The 15459-nt window shown below is 35.7% G+C and overlaps 1 protein-coding gene across 1 annotated transcript in view; it reads left to right on the forward strand.

Moving 5' to 3' along the window:
• Nucleotides 1-1505: 1505 nt before the first annotated feature.
• The window catches only part of ttv (exostosin glycosyltransferase 1 ttv), a 288324-nt gene continuing 274370 nt past the window's right edge, over nucleotides 1506-15459 (forward strand). The window contains exon 1 of the mRNA XM_088263413.1: nucleotides 1506-2807. Coding sequence (XP_088119539.1) covers nucleotides 1945-2807 — 863 coding nt within the window. The 5' untranslated portion in view covers nucleotides 1506-1944. The remainder of the gene's footprint in view (nucleotides 2808-15459) is intronic.

Genomic DNA, 15459 nt, shown 5'->3' on the forward strand with positions numbered 1-15459 from the left:
TGTGATTATCATATCCGCCAAAAAACTGTTTGCGGCGACACTTGAATTTTAGCATACATAATATTAATAATATATTTTTAATTTTTTTAGATTTTACCGGATTATTGTCCGTTATATCCAAAGTTCGTTAAGTAGAGGTCCGTTATATCGAGACTTTACTGTACCTGTATTGTATGCGGGTTAACACGGCGTTATATTAAAGTAATGAGACGTACTACTATTATGCAGAGATAGTAACAAACTTGAGATTTCCATAATGAAATAACTTTTAAGATTTACTACCGAAGAGTGTCACCTGCGGTGGTATTAAACTGGGAACAAGGATCTATTTATTTGACAGAAGCTTTTCCAGAATCATTACCAATGACATCGTGGGAAAACAAGAAAACAGGGTAGTAAGTAAAGTACTTCAAACTTATATACAGAGTTGTAGCTGGAGGAGTGGGGTCAACCAATAGGAAAGAATGTACTACTTAAGGTGTAGTAATAAAAAAGGTTAATGTCCCCACAGTCATATGACGTCACAGTAAAGCTCAAGTATTGCATTAACATTATGAATAATTATGATAACCGTAACAAGAATATTGTGAATAAAATAAAATACATTTAGTAATAACAGTAAATAATGAGCTTTGTTAGAGGCAACGGCTTTGATTCCCTGGGGGGTAAAATAAATATTAGTCTGGTTTTTCACTAAAATATTTTTTTTCTCTTTTTTGTGTCTATATTAGGTTAAAATCGTTAAAAACAATAAAGGTGGGTCTCGGCAAAAAAAAGTTCTAAAAATGTATAAATTGTGATTTAAATAAATGTACCATACAAATAAAAATAAAAATATTACCCATTAGTAATACCTGAAGCGCAGTGGTGATCACCTTACCTTCATGTAAGTAAAGATCAAGAAAATATATGATGGACTGGCCTATGCACCATTGGGTGCGGATAAGGACAAGAAAAAGAAGAAGGTGAAGAAGAAGAAGAATATTTGAGAAAATTACAAGCATAAAAAACGCTTGAAAAAAATCAATACAACCCAATTAAAAAAAAAATCACAGAATGGGCAATATTTAACAACAATTATCATTGTATTTTTAAAAATATTCTTCTGATAAAGTTATACTTTTAAAAGAAGGGAAACTAACATATAAATAAACATTTTGATAAATATTTTTATAAAAAACAAAAAACAAAAAACAAATCTGAAATTATTATTATTATTATTACCATATTCAAAAATATTAAAATTATAATTTTATTTATTTATATATATTTGATAAATTTTCTATGAATTTTTAATTGAATTTCAGAATCGAAAATTTCGTCAAAAAAATAACTAAAAATGGATGCATTTTACAAGAAAACAAAAGTGAACACGTTACAGAATAAAAACAAAAATTTGAAGTGTCCGCTAACATCTGTCAACAATGTCAGGCGCGCATGTCTCGTCACTATGGCAACGGGCCGTAGTGTGCTCACACGCCGCTAGGAGGCGCCGCTAACGTCACAAATGTCGGACTGTTCGACTGTGCGCCGTGCATCTGTCAGATAAAACTCGGAAATACGGGCGGTCGGTTGTCGGGTTCGGCGTCTCGTCACTTCAAAAATGATCGTATCAACTTTGATATAATGTGAAATAAAACGTCAGTTTTCGCGACCGCGTTCGTGGTGTCAGTGGCGTGTCAGTGTACGGATGTGAGATATGTCAAAGTGAAATAAGGCGCCGATCCGAAGGCGGTCGGCAGCTCGCTTCGGCCGAGTCATGTGTCATAGAGCGCTGACAGGAGCTCTCTCGGTCCATTCACTCTTCTCCGTCGTCGCAAATTGCGCTATCGCCGCCGATCGTCGCATCATTCTAGGTTAGGTCAAACGTCAACATGAATCGCTAGCTGACTCGGCTCGCTCCTCGATGTCGATAGGATAGGTAGGATATTAACGAATCGCGAGATGCAGGCGAAGAAACGCTATATACTGTTAATAGTGTCGTGCGCCTTCCTGGCGTATTGTTACTTCGGAGGGTACCGCTTGAAAGGTGGCACCGAGCGGGCTCCGCACGCGGAGCTGGGCGCCTTCTCGTCGGACGAGGAGCGCGGGGCCGCGGAGCGCTCCGGCCGCCGGGGGCGCGGCGCGCCGAGGGGCCGGCCCTGCCGCATGGAGACGTGCTTCGACGCGTCGCGCTGCCAGGGGGACTTCCGCGTGTACGTGTACCCGGCGGAGGGGCCCGTGAGCCCGTCCTATCAGAAGGTGCTGTCGGCCCTGCGCCAGTCGCGCTACGCCACGGAGGAGCCGGCGCGCGCGTGCCTCTTCGTGCTCGGCATCGACACGCTGGACCGCGACCCGCTGTCGCCCGACTTCGTGCACAACGTGCAGCAGCGCCTGCAGCGGCTGCCGCACTGGAACGGCGGCCGCAACCACGTGCTGTTCAACCTGTACTCGGGTACGTGGCCCGACTACGCCGAGGACGGGCTCGGCTTCGACCCCGGGCGCGCCATCCTGGCCAAGGCCAGCGCGTCCGTGGCGCGCTTCCGGCCGCAGTTCGACATCTCGCTGCCGCTGTTCCACCGGCAGCACGCGGAGAAGGGCGGCGAGGCGGGCGCGGGCGGCGCGAGCCCCTTCCCGGCCAACAAGCGCCACCTGCTGGCCTTCAAGGGCAAGCGCTACGTGCACGGCATCGGCAGCGACACGCGCAACTCGCTCTGGCACCTGCACAACCAGCGCGACATGGTGCTGGTCACCACGTGCCGCCACGGCAAGTCCTGGCGCAACATGAAGGACGAGCGCTGCGACGAGGACAACCGGGAATACGACAGGTAAGGTCCATCAAGGTGCTCGCATCAGCCGAGATGCCATCGGAGAAAGTATGGTTTAGAAGTAAACGTCTTCAGCTTCGACTTCAGCTTCTCGCATCGAAATCGAATGATTCAGACCTTTAAATTACTTCTGTTTCTTTTTCTTCAAAATACGAGGGCTGTTTAATTAATACGTAGATTGACGTCATGAAACAAAATGTACTTTATTAAGAAGTTACATGTCTCGGTCCTCTTCAAAGTTGTCACCTCCCCGGCGCACAAATTTATCCCAACGATGTTTCCACTTTTGGAAACAGTCCTGGAACGGTTTTTGTGATGTTTTTGCCTTAATCTCGGAAATCGACTCAAATTGTCTTTCTTTCAAAGATCTTTTGTGTTTGGGGAACAAAAAAAGTCAGAAAGAGCGAGATCAGGTGAGTAGGGTTGGTGGGGAAGAAAATTGATCGAGCGTTGTTTTCATCAGCTTCAGCCCATTCAGATTTTAGAACTTATGAGTTTTTGCCAACACTCGGATCACTGTTCTTCCCCACCCACCCTACTTGCCTGATCTCGCTCTTTCTGACTTTTTTTGTTCCCCAAACTCAGAAAACCTTAAAAAAAGTATATTGAAAGGGACCCCAGACATGTTACTTCTAAATAAACTTCATTTTGTTTTATGACGTCAGTCTACGTATTAATTAAACATGTCAAGTCTTCTTCGTCACGAGCCTTCTGTCCTCCACTGCTGGATATAGGCCTCCTCCCCTTCTTTCCATTTCCTCCCGTCGGTTGCTGCTTGCAGCCAGTTTCTACTCCCCACAGCGACTATGTCGTCGGACCATCTCTTTTGGGGTCTTCCGACACCACTTCTGTTCTCCTAAGGTCTCCATCATAAAATTCTTGGGGTACATACTATGGGTCAAGTATCTGTTTCTTATTGCTTCAGTTTAAACCATTAATCATTAATTATCCACAAAATTTGCGCATTAGTAGGGACTTACTGTGATTTTACAAGATAGGCGAATTGAATAATATAATAACTCCTTTACCAATACTGATTGCAGATAACCCGAATCCTGTATCCTGTCTCAACATCCCCTTAACATACCTTAATGTTCCACACCGACCTTCCACTACCTCTATCCATCGTTACAAGAAACTGGTTCACGATCTCCAGGGGATGTTCATTTTCGATTTCGATTTAAATTATACAAATAATAAAAACGTTAATCTTTATACATATCGCTCACTCCTTTCAAGAACGTCATAAATCAAAAATTGTAAATTTTCAGTTGTGCGTGTTTTCGGAATGTCCAGAAAATGTACTATATCCCAGCAAAAGCGGCATATTTTCAACTTAATATTTAACCGCTACAGGGCAGAAAGTGTTGTTTTTGCATTGTGAAGAAAAGGCATTGTTTAATTATTTTTTTCAAAAAACTAAATATTTTTCAAATGGAGAAAAAAACTTCAGATTTTACCTTAAAAGATCTGTTGCACAGTAAAAAGTTCAGTAAGTGGCTTGATATTTATTTTTAATACATTGTATTATATTCTTAAACTTCAAAAACGTTCTCCTGAAAAATCAAGTATTTTGATTTATGACGTTCTTGAAAGGAGTGAGCGATATTTGTTTTTCAATCATATCATAGCATGGTTTGACACAAAACGCCAGATTAAAAACAATTGGTTTACATATCTCTCACTCCTTTCAACAACGTCACATCAAAAATCAAAAATCGTCAATTTTCTGTTGGCTTGATATTTAATTTTAATACATTTTATTATATTCTTAAACTTTAAAAACTATCTGAAAAATCAAGTTTTTTAATATATGAGGTTGTCAAAAGGAGTGAGCGATATGTATTATTATCCAAGCACAAGAGTTTAGTCACTTTATTGGAGAGAACTGCGTTATTAATTTTATGATTGTAAAGTAGAAATGTTTAGAAAATCAATTAAATTATTAAAAAAAAACTTTTATAACCATATAAAATAAATCAAAATAAACATTATCAGCACACCTAACTATGAAGGGTAAATTTCACCAGAAGAATGCTATCCACTGATAATATTTCGTTTGCAGGACAAGATATATCAATTAATAAAATCTGGTAAAATAAATATGAAAATATATATATGGTAAAAAGTAACAATTCGTTTCAAATTAACCAGAGTAATGTCTACAGATGCCACTATTTGTTTTAAAATGCGTTAGTCTATTTAATTTATTTTCTTTATTTTCTCGTAATAATTTCTGTAATGGCTACGTAAGAAATATATAAGAAATAAAATCCAACTTGAAAAGTATACTCTGATATTTATAGTTATTACTTAGAGTTCGTGTTGAATGAATTGGTGCAGTAACCACACAAGAAGATCCATAACTCAATCTTAATTAATATTTCGTCAAAATGGGTATTAGAATACTAAAAAAGTTTAAAAAAACTCGTCTGCTTTTTTTTAAATCAAAAAGCGAACTCTAGAATGATTTAATTTATGCTAACAGAAAACGCGAGCATGTTCGAATTATGAAATAAGGAGAGAATGCAAGGTTTGAGATAAGCATTGTAAGCGATAAAATTAAGAAAGGTGTATTGAGATGGTTTGGACATGTGGAACGAATGAGTGAAAAGAGAACGGTAAAACAAATTTATGAGGCAAATGTAGTTGTAAAAAGGAGCAGAGGAAAACTGAAGAAAACTTGACATGATCAAGTATGTCAAATACTTGAAAACGGCCGGGTCAGGAGCCGAAATAATCGGCGGGTATGTATGGAGATCCATGAATATGGAAGAACCTAAGAATGTTTGCAAAGACAGAGTAGTGGGGGGTTCTTTTCTCTCTGCCTACCCCTGCGAGGAATCGGCGTAATGGTGAACAATGGTAAGTTCGTTAGTTAGTCTTCGAAAATGGATCAATTGTGAAACTGCGTTAGGAAGGCCCCATCTCTGTTATTTTTTCTTGCAGCTAACTTAACTACTGTATCTACCCGCTCAAATCTGCATCACTATCTTCCGTCTTTTTACTCTAACATTGTTTGTATAAATACGATATATCGTGACTACTGTTAGTATATGGATATTTGTAATCATTCATGCAACGTTTCTGACATCAATAAATTCAAGGCTGAATAATGAGCAACGCAAATCGTGCACACCGAAAGTTTTAATGAAACTTGGAATTGCATAACTAGGACCCGCATGCAACATGGCGCTAGGGCCATTATGCCGCCAGGAAGTGGACGTCTTGTAAGGAATAGATTCTGGAGCTTAGTGTTCTTCAATAGAAGGACTCCAACTATAGGTTGTAAAGGTTTTTTTGTACATCTCATTAATGGACATAGTATGCTCCCAGCGATCTGAAACTATATGCCTATTACAATATTTCCCACTTTATTTGAATTTTTTCATTAAATACATATTTACAATATTTTGGATGTGTCGAAATCCTTTATCAACAAACTTGGTTATTTTCACATTTTGAGATCTTAACGTAGATGAAGGAGAATATGGAAGTCTGGGTATTTACAGGGTCTATGACCTGTCATAGGTTGGATAAGTGATCTCACGTATAATGTTGTGAATAAAATATATGGTTAAATTATAAGCTGCGTTAACAACATATATAAATTGGAAATCATGTTTTCTAACGTCTTCCAGTATGTAAAATAATCCGGTTTGGATATTTCATATATATAAATAAAAAGGTTCTCTGCCAAATAAAAACTGTTTCACGTCAACCATAGATGGTGCCGTGAACTCAAACATGAAGCGACATAAGTTTTGTGATATATGTATGAGTTGAGTAATGAAAAATTGAGATATGTGGTTGTCAATCATGGGTAGAATGGTGGATGTTACCTGTATAAAGTTCATAAGGTATCATTTAACCAGCCTAGCCTATAAATAAGGTCATAAGCCCAAATAATAAAACCTATACTTCCATATTCTTCTTCACTTATGTTGAGATATCAAAGAAAAATTGAATGAAAGATCCCACAAACAATTTGGCTTCAAGTGGGTGTCTTAAGATAAAAATAAATAAATAACGGAGTATGTAAGTATGTAAAAAACTTACGGATATAAACTAGTAAAAATGTAATAAAATAACAACTAAGTATATAGTTTTTTCCACATATATTTTATTTGACCAGTGACTGGGTTTCGTCGTTACCGACATTTTCAGACTGGTGGAGACGCTAGACGAAATTCTACATCATACAACAAAGGGGTTGAAAACCATGATTTTATGTTTTTTTCTGATAAAATGAAATGAAATTGAAAAAAAATAAGTGTTATATTATAATTATAATTAAATATAAGTTGTGGTTAATGTATTAAATTTGATTATATAATTTTAAATTTTAGAAATGGATTTTTGTATAATTATTAAAAAAACATATTAGTAAATATATAAAATTATATAAAATCATAGTTTTCAACCCTGCCGTGTTGTGTATATAACACAGAATTTTGCCTCTCCAGTCTGATGATGTCGGTGACGCCGAAACCCGATCACTGGTCAAATAAAATATATATCGATAAAACTGTGTACTTAAGTATTATTTTTTGACATCTCATCAAAGATGAAGAAGAATATAGAAGTCTGGACATTTACGGGGCTGACGACCCGAAATATTATGAAAATAACTCCTGTAATTGGAGATAATCCAGATTTCGTGAACAAGTATTTGGACACACTCAAAATGTTGTCTTATATATGTAGTTATTTTATTTTATAAAATGCATTTCAGTCAAGCAATTTCAGTACAAAACTTCTTAGTAAAAATGGTGTTTGGGTAAGTTTTGATATTGAAGTAGGTACTCATATACAATAATTAAATTGTTGATCGCGCGCGACAGTGTTACAAAGTAGAGATAAGCGTAAACTTTTATTATTATCAGATCATAGTACGCGTGGAGTATCAGGGTAACAGATAGTGAGGAGGGGTGCAAGTTACCGAGCCGCTTGCTATTCGTCCCTCGCGTATTTACTAAATCTGGGAATTTCTCCTCACCTTCTGAGAAATTCATACTTAGGTATAAAGTATTGTATTAGGGGCCCACCCCAGCTACGCCGGACACATACACATTTTTATTATTTTCTTGGACCTCATAACGGTTCCTGTGACAATATTATGTACGTGTATTGAGTCAATATATTACTGATTTTTATATGACGTAATTGAATACTTACCCAAATATTCAATTATGATATGAAATACGTTTACAGATATTTTTAATATGTTCTTGTCTCGAAAACGCTTCACAGCACCTTTTTTATTTACAATATTTTGGATGTGTCGAAATCCTTGTTCAACAAATCTTGGTTATTTTTATATTTTGACATCTTAACATAGATGAAGAAGAATATGGAAGTAGAGGCATTTACGGGGCTTACGACCGTCATACACTGGATTAAGTGTTCACTTTACACACGTGTAACATTCACAATTCTACCCATGATTGACAACCACAATATTAAAATTTTCGGAACTTCTAGATATATTGAATTATTTCGATACACAGTTCTTGAACGCGATAGACTTCACGAGAGACATCTAGGGTGGGACGAGGCAAGCTTTTTATGAAGAAGAAACTCTTTCATTAGTACGTGAGATCCTTGATGAGATGTCAATTTTTTTTTTTGACATCTCATCTCATCAAAGATGAAGAAGAATATGGAATTCTGGGCATTTACGGGGCTGACGACCGTCATAGGCTGGTTTAAGTGATCACTTTACATACGTGTAACATTCACCAATTCTACCCATTATTGACAACCACATTACTCGAATTCTTGGAAATTCTATATATATGAACCAATTTAGAAACCTTGTTCTTGAATCACTAGAACTTCACTAGAGACATCTATTGGTGAGATGAAAATAAGTTTTTTCATGTGTCAAATGTCAAAAAAGAACTTCTATAATTGGAGATAAACCAGATTTGTAAACAAGTATTTGGACACATTCAAAACGTTGTAAACAAAAAACAAAGTAAAAAAAATGTTCTTGATTTGCTAATTCATCTCGTGCGAACTTTTACCTATGACTTAACTGAGAAATTATGCCTTCGAATGTATGTATTATACATTCTCCTTAAAATTCAGAACTTACATAACACTGGTAAGAGATCATGAATGAACAGTAACATTTTTATCGTAAAAGATGTAAAAAAATGATCCTTGACTTTCTCTTCTGCTTTCGGAATGGAAACTAAAAAGAAATGTTGCATAACGCGCATAAAAACAAAATATACCATACAAAACACGTGTGTATAATATTGTGTATTTTTCATACATAAAAAAATATAGGTGTACTTTTCATATACTTTTTGAAATAAATTTTAATGAAAAATGATCTTCTTGAATGTTTTTCGCAGATACTTTGTGGCGCATCTTATAAACTTTATAAAATAAAACAACATGGTTTTAATCACTTTCAACGTGAACCTTCATCAGGGTTTATGTACTAATTCTAAAACATTGAAATACTCATAGTCAGGTTATAGATAATTACCCTTCCCTTACGATACCAAAAACTTGAAAAAGTGTACCAATGAAAAGTGGTTAAAACAAGGTTGTTTTATTTCATAAAGTTAATAATGATTTTAATTAGCATTGCAATCTGCATAAAATATTACTACCTTTTTTACAATTTGAATATACTTAGGTAACATAATATTATACTAGCATCTAGATCAGTGGTCGGCAACCTATTGAGAGACTGGGTAAACGATTTCAATTTCTAAAATCTCATTTCATAAGTGGGTTAAAATTATTTTTTTAAAAATCACCTCACGTACTATAATAACAGTGTTAATGATTTATGTTTTGTCATTTACTTAAAATTATTAAGAGATTAAAAAAAAACATTGTTATTTACTCACCTTACTTTTGTAATTGTTGTTATTTTCAAAGAAAAAATAATTTTATAAGAAAAAAAATCTTAGTGGGTAATTCAATAACCCACGAGTAGTAGGTTGCCGACCACTGATCTAGACTCTACAAAATTAAAGACTTTGAAAATCAAATTATTAAACCATTGGTTTGTTTGTAATGACGTACTACATACTAGACGAGGGATTAGCAAGCAATGAGCAATAATTCGTTACTATATTTTGTATATTAAAAGCATTGATAACTTTGAGTTATGGTAATAAAACAATTTCCTTATCATCCATTGTTTACATTGTGTAATACCACGTTTATAAACACTTATTCGTGATCCCGGTTACGGAAAAAAATATATTACGATTTGATATTTGTATAAAAATAAATATTTATTTTTATACAAATGTCAAATCGTAATAATTTTATTTTAATGACCTGACGATGGAATGATTTTCCGAAACTGGGAGTCACAAATTCTACTACTACTACTACTACCATCATCACGCCGTTTCTCCGCAGGGATAAGCAGAGAGGATGGAACGCCACACTCTTCTGTCCTGACATACACTCCTCGCCTCCTTCACATCCATACATCTAGTCATACAAGCCCTCCGATTTCGCAGACTTTTGACACCGCCAGATTTTAGGTTCTGATTGATCTGATCGTGCCACGTCTTTTTCGGTCGTCCTCGTATAAGTGTTTATAAAAGCGGTATTACACAAAGTAAACAATGGATGATAAGGAGAGTGTTTTATAATTCGTTAACATCTGCAGCGAGGACACGAAAGTAAAAAAAGTAGGTTACTTTATTGGAAATTTCTCTAATTCTTAGGTATCTTTTAATATTCCTTTGTTTACGTGCAGTGCAAATTTAGCCCTCGTTCGTCCATCACGTATTACTCTACCTTCTCTCTCGGACGTGCCCGAAAGAAAAGAAATCCTTCCTCTTCCCTCCTCTTCCCGACTCTTCCCGTATCGCCTCGGGGCGGGGCGGTGGCAACCTGCACCCACCCCCAGACAGGGGCGGCTTTGTGCATTCCGTAGAATAAATCCTTTTATATGAATTGGCTTTTGGTATAGAATTCCTATGCAGCGGCCTTTGTATCGAATCGGTTTCCTTTGAGAATGATCCGTAAAATGTTCCCGCCGAATTTTGCTCGAGCTGTGAAATACGGTTTCCTGCGTCTGTTCGCCCCCTCTCCGGTAAAACTCTCTCCCAATTCTCATCAGTCTATCCCAGGAGTCGGCAACCTCTTGGACCAAAAGAGCCAAACGTGAGTAGCAAAACGGTTTGGAAATTTTCGGAGAGCTAATTTTTTATTTACAATAATTGAATTGAATTTATTGAATGTTTAAAAGAATCTACAATTGTTTTTCAAGTAACAGATTTTTAATCAGAGATACTTATTTAGGCAGATTTTTACATCCAGGGTAAATAAATTTGTACAAAAAAGTTTTTTATGACGCCCTTTTCTATTTAAAAAAGTTTTTTTTATAAGTAACTCTGTTACTTAAAAATGTTAAAAAGTACCTTTTGACATTCAATGATAAATATATTTTATTATGCATTTTTGATTTATTAAGTAAAGAAGACAAAATATAAGGAAAGTACTTATTTATCTCACGTACAGAATGATTTAAAAAAATCTAAATTTCTCAAAAAAATGTCATTTTGAATTTGACAAAAGAAGCCACACAGATTGATTAAAGAGCCACATGTGGCTCGCGAGCCACGCGTTGTCGACCCTTGGTCTACCCCCTTAAACTCTTAACATATACTATTACGTGATACTATCGGTGTATCGCTTATTTATATTAATATTCATGATTTATTATCCGTATTGTACGGCACTCTCATCTCGTTATATTGTATTTTCGTCACAATACCTAGGTAACATAATATTATATGTACTAATATCTAGACTGTAAGCGTAGTCATTCGTTTGAAGTTATGGAATTTGAAAATTAAATTATAAACCGTAGCCTAGTCGCTATTTGTCTGAATTGTGGAGTAAATGCTTGTTGATTAATTTTAGTTCTTCCATCAATAATAGTCTAGCTTATTGTGACTAAGAAATAATTGAAAATAATAATAACAATTACATTTTAAATACTCGTAAGATTATATAACTTCATTACTTCATGATATTCTTATAAAAATATATTACTTCCAGCAGCTTTGTACATACGAAATAATTATTTTCTCCCTCATTTCTTGGAAATAATCACTCCAATTTGGAAATGACACGCCACTTTAATTTAAGATATTCGAGAAGAAGTAGGAAAAAACGACATTTGTATTGAAAAAATGTCTTTGATTTAAAAAAAAATATATATTCCAGCATTTAGGAAAGCAAGTTTAGTAGTAATGAAAACATGACGCCACGGCTAGACGAAATAAAAATGAAAACCACGATTTATTATAATTTTTCATTTAATCCATTTAATATAAGTTATGCTAAGGGTTTTAGGTATGATTTTTATAAAATTTATTAAAGAAATGGATTTTTGTATGTAAATTTAAATAATATATGGGTAGATCTGCAACCGCTGGTTGTCGACTCCTTCTACTGCGCATTTGTATATGATTTTATATCTAAGCTCTTGTACTTCGCATGCCTCCCGAGAGCCGCCATCAAGCTTGCCTCTTTAACAAGGTATCAGGTTCCCGCCGTCCAAGACGTCTATTACTGACAATTCGTCGGCAGTTCTCGTCTGAACTTCGGGACGCGAACCTGACGTACAAGAGAGCTGGGAGCCGGCACAAGAGCCTGGAGGCAGTTTGTGGATTTCATATACTCCACATCGGGAGCGGATATGGTTGAATGAATGATTGAACCAAAGCACCTGCTGTGGAATCACATCAGAAGTGTCGTCAAGTGTATGTTATACACTATACAGTAATGCCCCGCTTAAAACCATTCCTATTTACGCTGTTTCGCTATAACGCTGTTTTGATAGCGTTATAGCGATAAAGGTTGAGTAATTCATCGAGGAAACGAAAATGCAATTTATTACTCGAGGATTTCCTAATCAGTTTACACCATTTCGGCCGTGTGCTAGGTGTGTGCATTCCCAATAAGGTAAAATATGTACTACAATACTATGTTCTCGTTTGAAACGCATAAGTTTTTATATATGATGTAAAATCGCGATAATTGAACACAAAAATGGCACATTCCTGCAAGGAAGTGTGTCAAAGAAGCGAAGAAACAAAGCATTTAAAGTATTTATTGTTTGTGGTGGAAAATAGACCCCGCTTATCGCTGATTCGTTTAGCGCGCCATTTTGCTGGCACGGATACCCGTGCTAACTGGGGTATTACAGTATATATTTGCACCTATATGAACCTAACATAGCGATTGTAAAAGTTTCTTTTATTAATATATGCCTATCTATTCACGTCAAATGTAAATTCACAGTAAAATCGGGATACAATTTTGTTTCACATTTTCTATAATTTTCGCAGCTTAGTTCATAAAACAAAAACATAAAATTGCTTTGCTAGAAAAGGTCCTTAAAAAACCCTAAATGCTTGTATCAGATACCTATTCATTGAAATCTCAAGCGAAAGAGTAGAATGTTCGATTTTATTACAAATAATACATAAATAAAAAGATGTTTCCCGTTATTCTACGACGGAACCGCGCTATTATTTTACTCTTCTTCCGTCGTTCCTTAAAAGCGCTGTTTTATGTAAGGTCCGTACGTGGAGCCACCTATCGTCACCATTTCACCTTCCCCGCCATTCCCGACCGACGTATCGCACTCACGCAACCGATTACGTATTTATGCGAGTCCTCCACGCACTCGCTTTTATGGGATTTTTCCTGCGCGTACAAGGGGAAAACGTAAGTAGCGGGTACTTTTAATTTCATACGTTCGTAATCATTTGACGTTTATTACAAACGTACCCGGCGTTATTGCTCTACGTAATTTGGTATTTTCGTTAACCTAAGCCTGGTTTTATTTACTAAGGTACGTGAATATTCCACTTTCCTTTTTTAACCGGGACCTTCTCTAATATTAACTAAAAAATATTATTATCACAAGTCGTTAAATGTAAAAAAAGCAACTGGGGAAAAAGTGATATTAAACGTGACCACATTTTTTAAATTTTATTATTTGCTTCGAGATCAAAATTAAAATATTAGTTTTAAAAACATTCTGAGTTTGTAGTGAGTTCCTGCTGGAACAATGAAGACTATAATACATCTTTGTCTGGTTTCTTTCATTCTTTCTTTTGTAAATCTTTTTACGGCAAATACTCATTCCCTAACCGGGGTTTGTATGACTATATTACTATCTATTTCCTATGAACAACGGGGCATACACTTTTGTTGATCTTTAGGGCAGCGTGACAAGAGCCTCCTTGTGTATTATCCGACATTCCATGGATTTATAGGATACTAGAATTTAAAGCGCCAATTTTTGTAACTGGAGGTTTTTACCAGTTTTGCTTTTACTCGATGAATATACATAATTCAGAAGTCGTTTTTTAGAATGACCTTTTTTAAATCACCTTAAAATATGAAATCTAAAAAAATACCATCAACTGTTTTATGATTTCTAAAATAAAAATAAATTTTCAGGGTCACTTTAACTTTTGTCAAAATATTTTATGGGTTATCTCGTGTTTAATTGTTTTCTTTTATTACGTTTAGGCATTCATTTCAAGAGACCTTTTTAAGGCTGTTTTTTCTAATTGATTTTAAAAGTCATAAGTACCTGAAAAAACAACTCTTTGCAGGAATTTCTCTCTTTATTACACACTGGCAACTTAATAATACACCTTAGAAGCATATCTAAGATTATTTATTTATTTCATCGTAAGTATACATAATTACGAATTGCAATAACGTGCCCTAACTGAGTATTCCGGTACCGAGGGGACATTAATATACATAATCGGAGGGCATGTATGATTAGATGTATGGATGTGAGGAATGTATGTCAGGACAGAAGAGTGTGGCGTTTCATCCTCTCTGCCTACCCCTGCGAGTAAACGGCATGATGATATTATTAGTAATTGTAGTTATTTTATGTAAATAAAGTGTCAGAGTACCTCTTGATTACAATTTAAAATAATTATGTAACTTTTGATATAATTTAGCATAAATGTGATTTGATACAATCCTTTGTCCTATTTCCGTAAATTAATATTTTTGGTTGAAACATTCTTTGAGTGCGTTTTTTTTACATGTGCAAGGCGAATGTGATTGATAATAGAAACAGAGGAAGACGAAGGAAAACTTGGCACGATCAAGTGTTTCAAATACTTAAAAGTGGTCAGGAGGAGAGAATACTTAGAGGAGATATATGAATGTTGAAGAGGCAAAGATTGTTTGCAAAGAAAGAACGGTCTGGCGTTTTATTTTCTTTGTCTACACTTACGGGTAGACGGAGAAAATAGAACGCCATACAGTTAGCTTGTTAATAATCAAAACGTTTGATCATGCCATACATTTGTATTTAAATTCAATTTAAATCGAAATTAGTTTACCGAAAATACAGGTAACTATTTACCCGTAAACTGGTTTACCGAAAACCGGTAATGGATGCTTTAATTGTAATGCATCACTTCACCTCATATTATTTGACCGATTTGTATGTAAACTGAAGCGTTCCGGTTCAGTAACGTGGGTGTCAATAACATAGAATAGCAAAAAAATCATTAAAAGCAAGGCATTCTTAGATTATCCACTTAAAAGTAAATATATTTTTGTCGTATGATATTTTTATGATGAAATTGTACTGGTGATCATAATATTCGCG

This window comes from Brachycentrus maculatus, unplaced genomic scaffold, assembly GCF_059751285.1.
Source record: "Brachycentrus maculatus isolate JH-2025_06_01 unplaced genomic scaffold, ASM5975128v1 h1tg000199l, whole genome shotgun sequence".
Classification (NCBI taxonomy): Eukaryota; Metazoa; Arthropoda; class Insecta; order Trichoptera; family Brachycentridae; genus Brachycentrus; species Brachycentrus maculatus.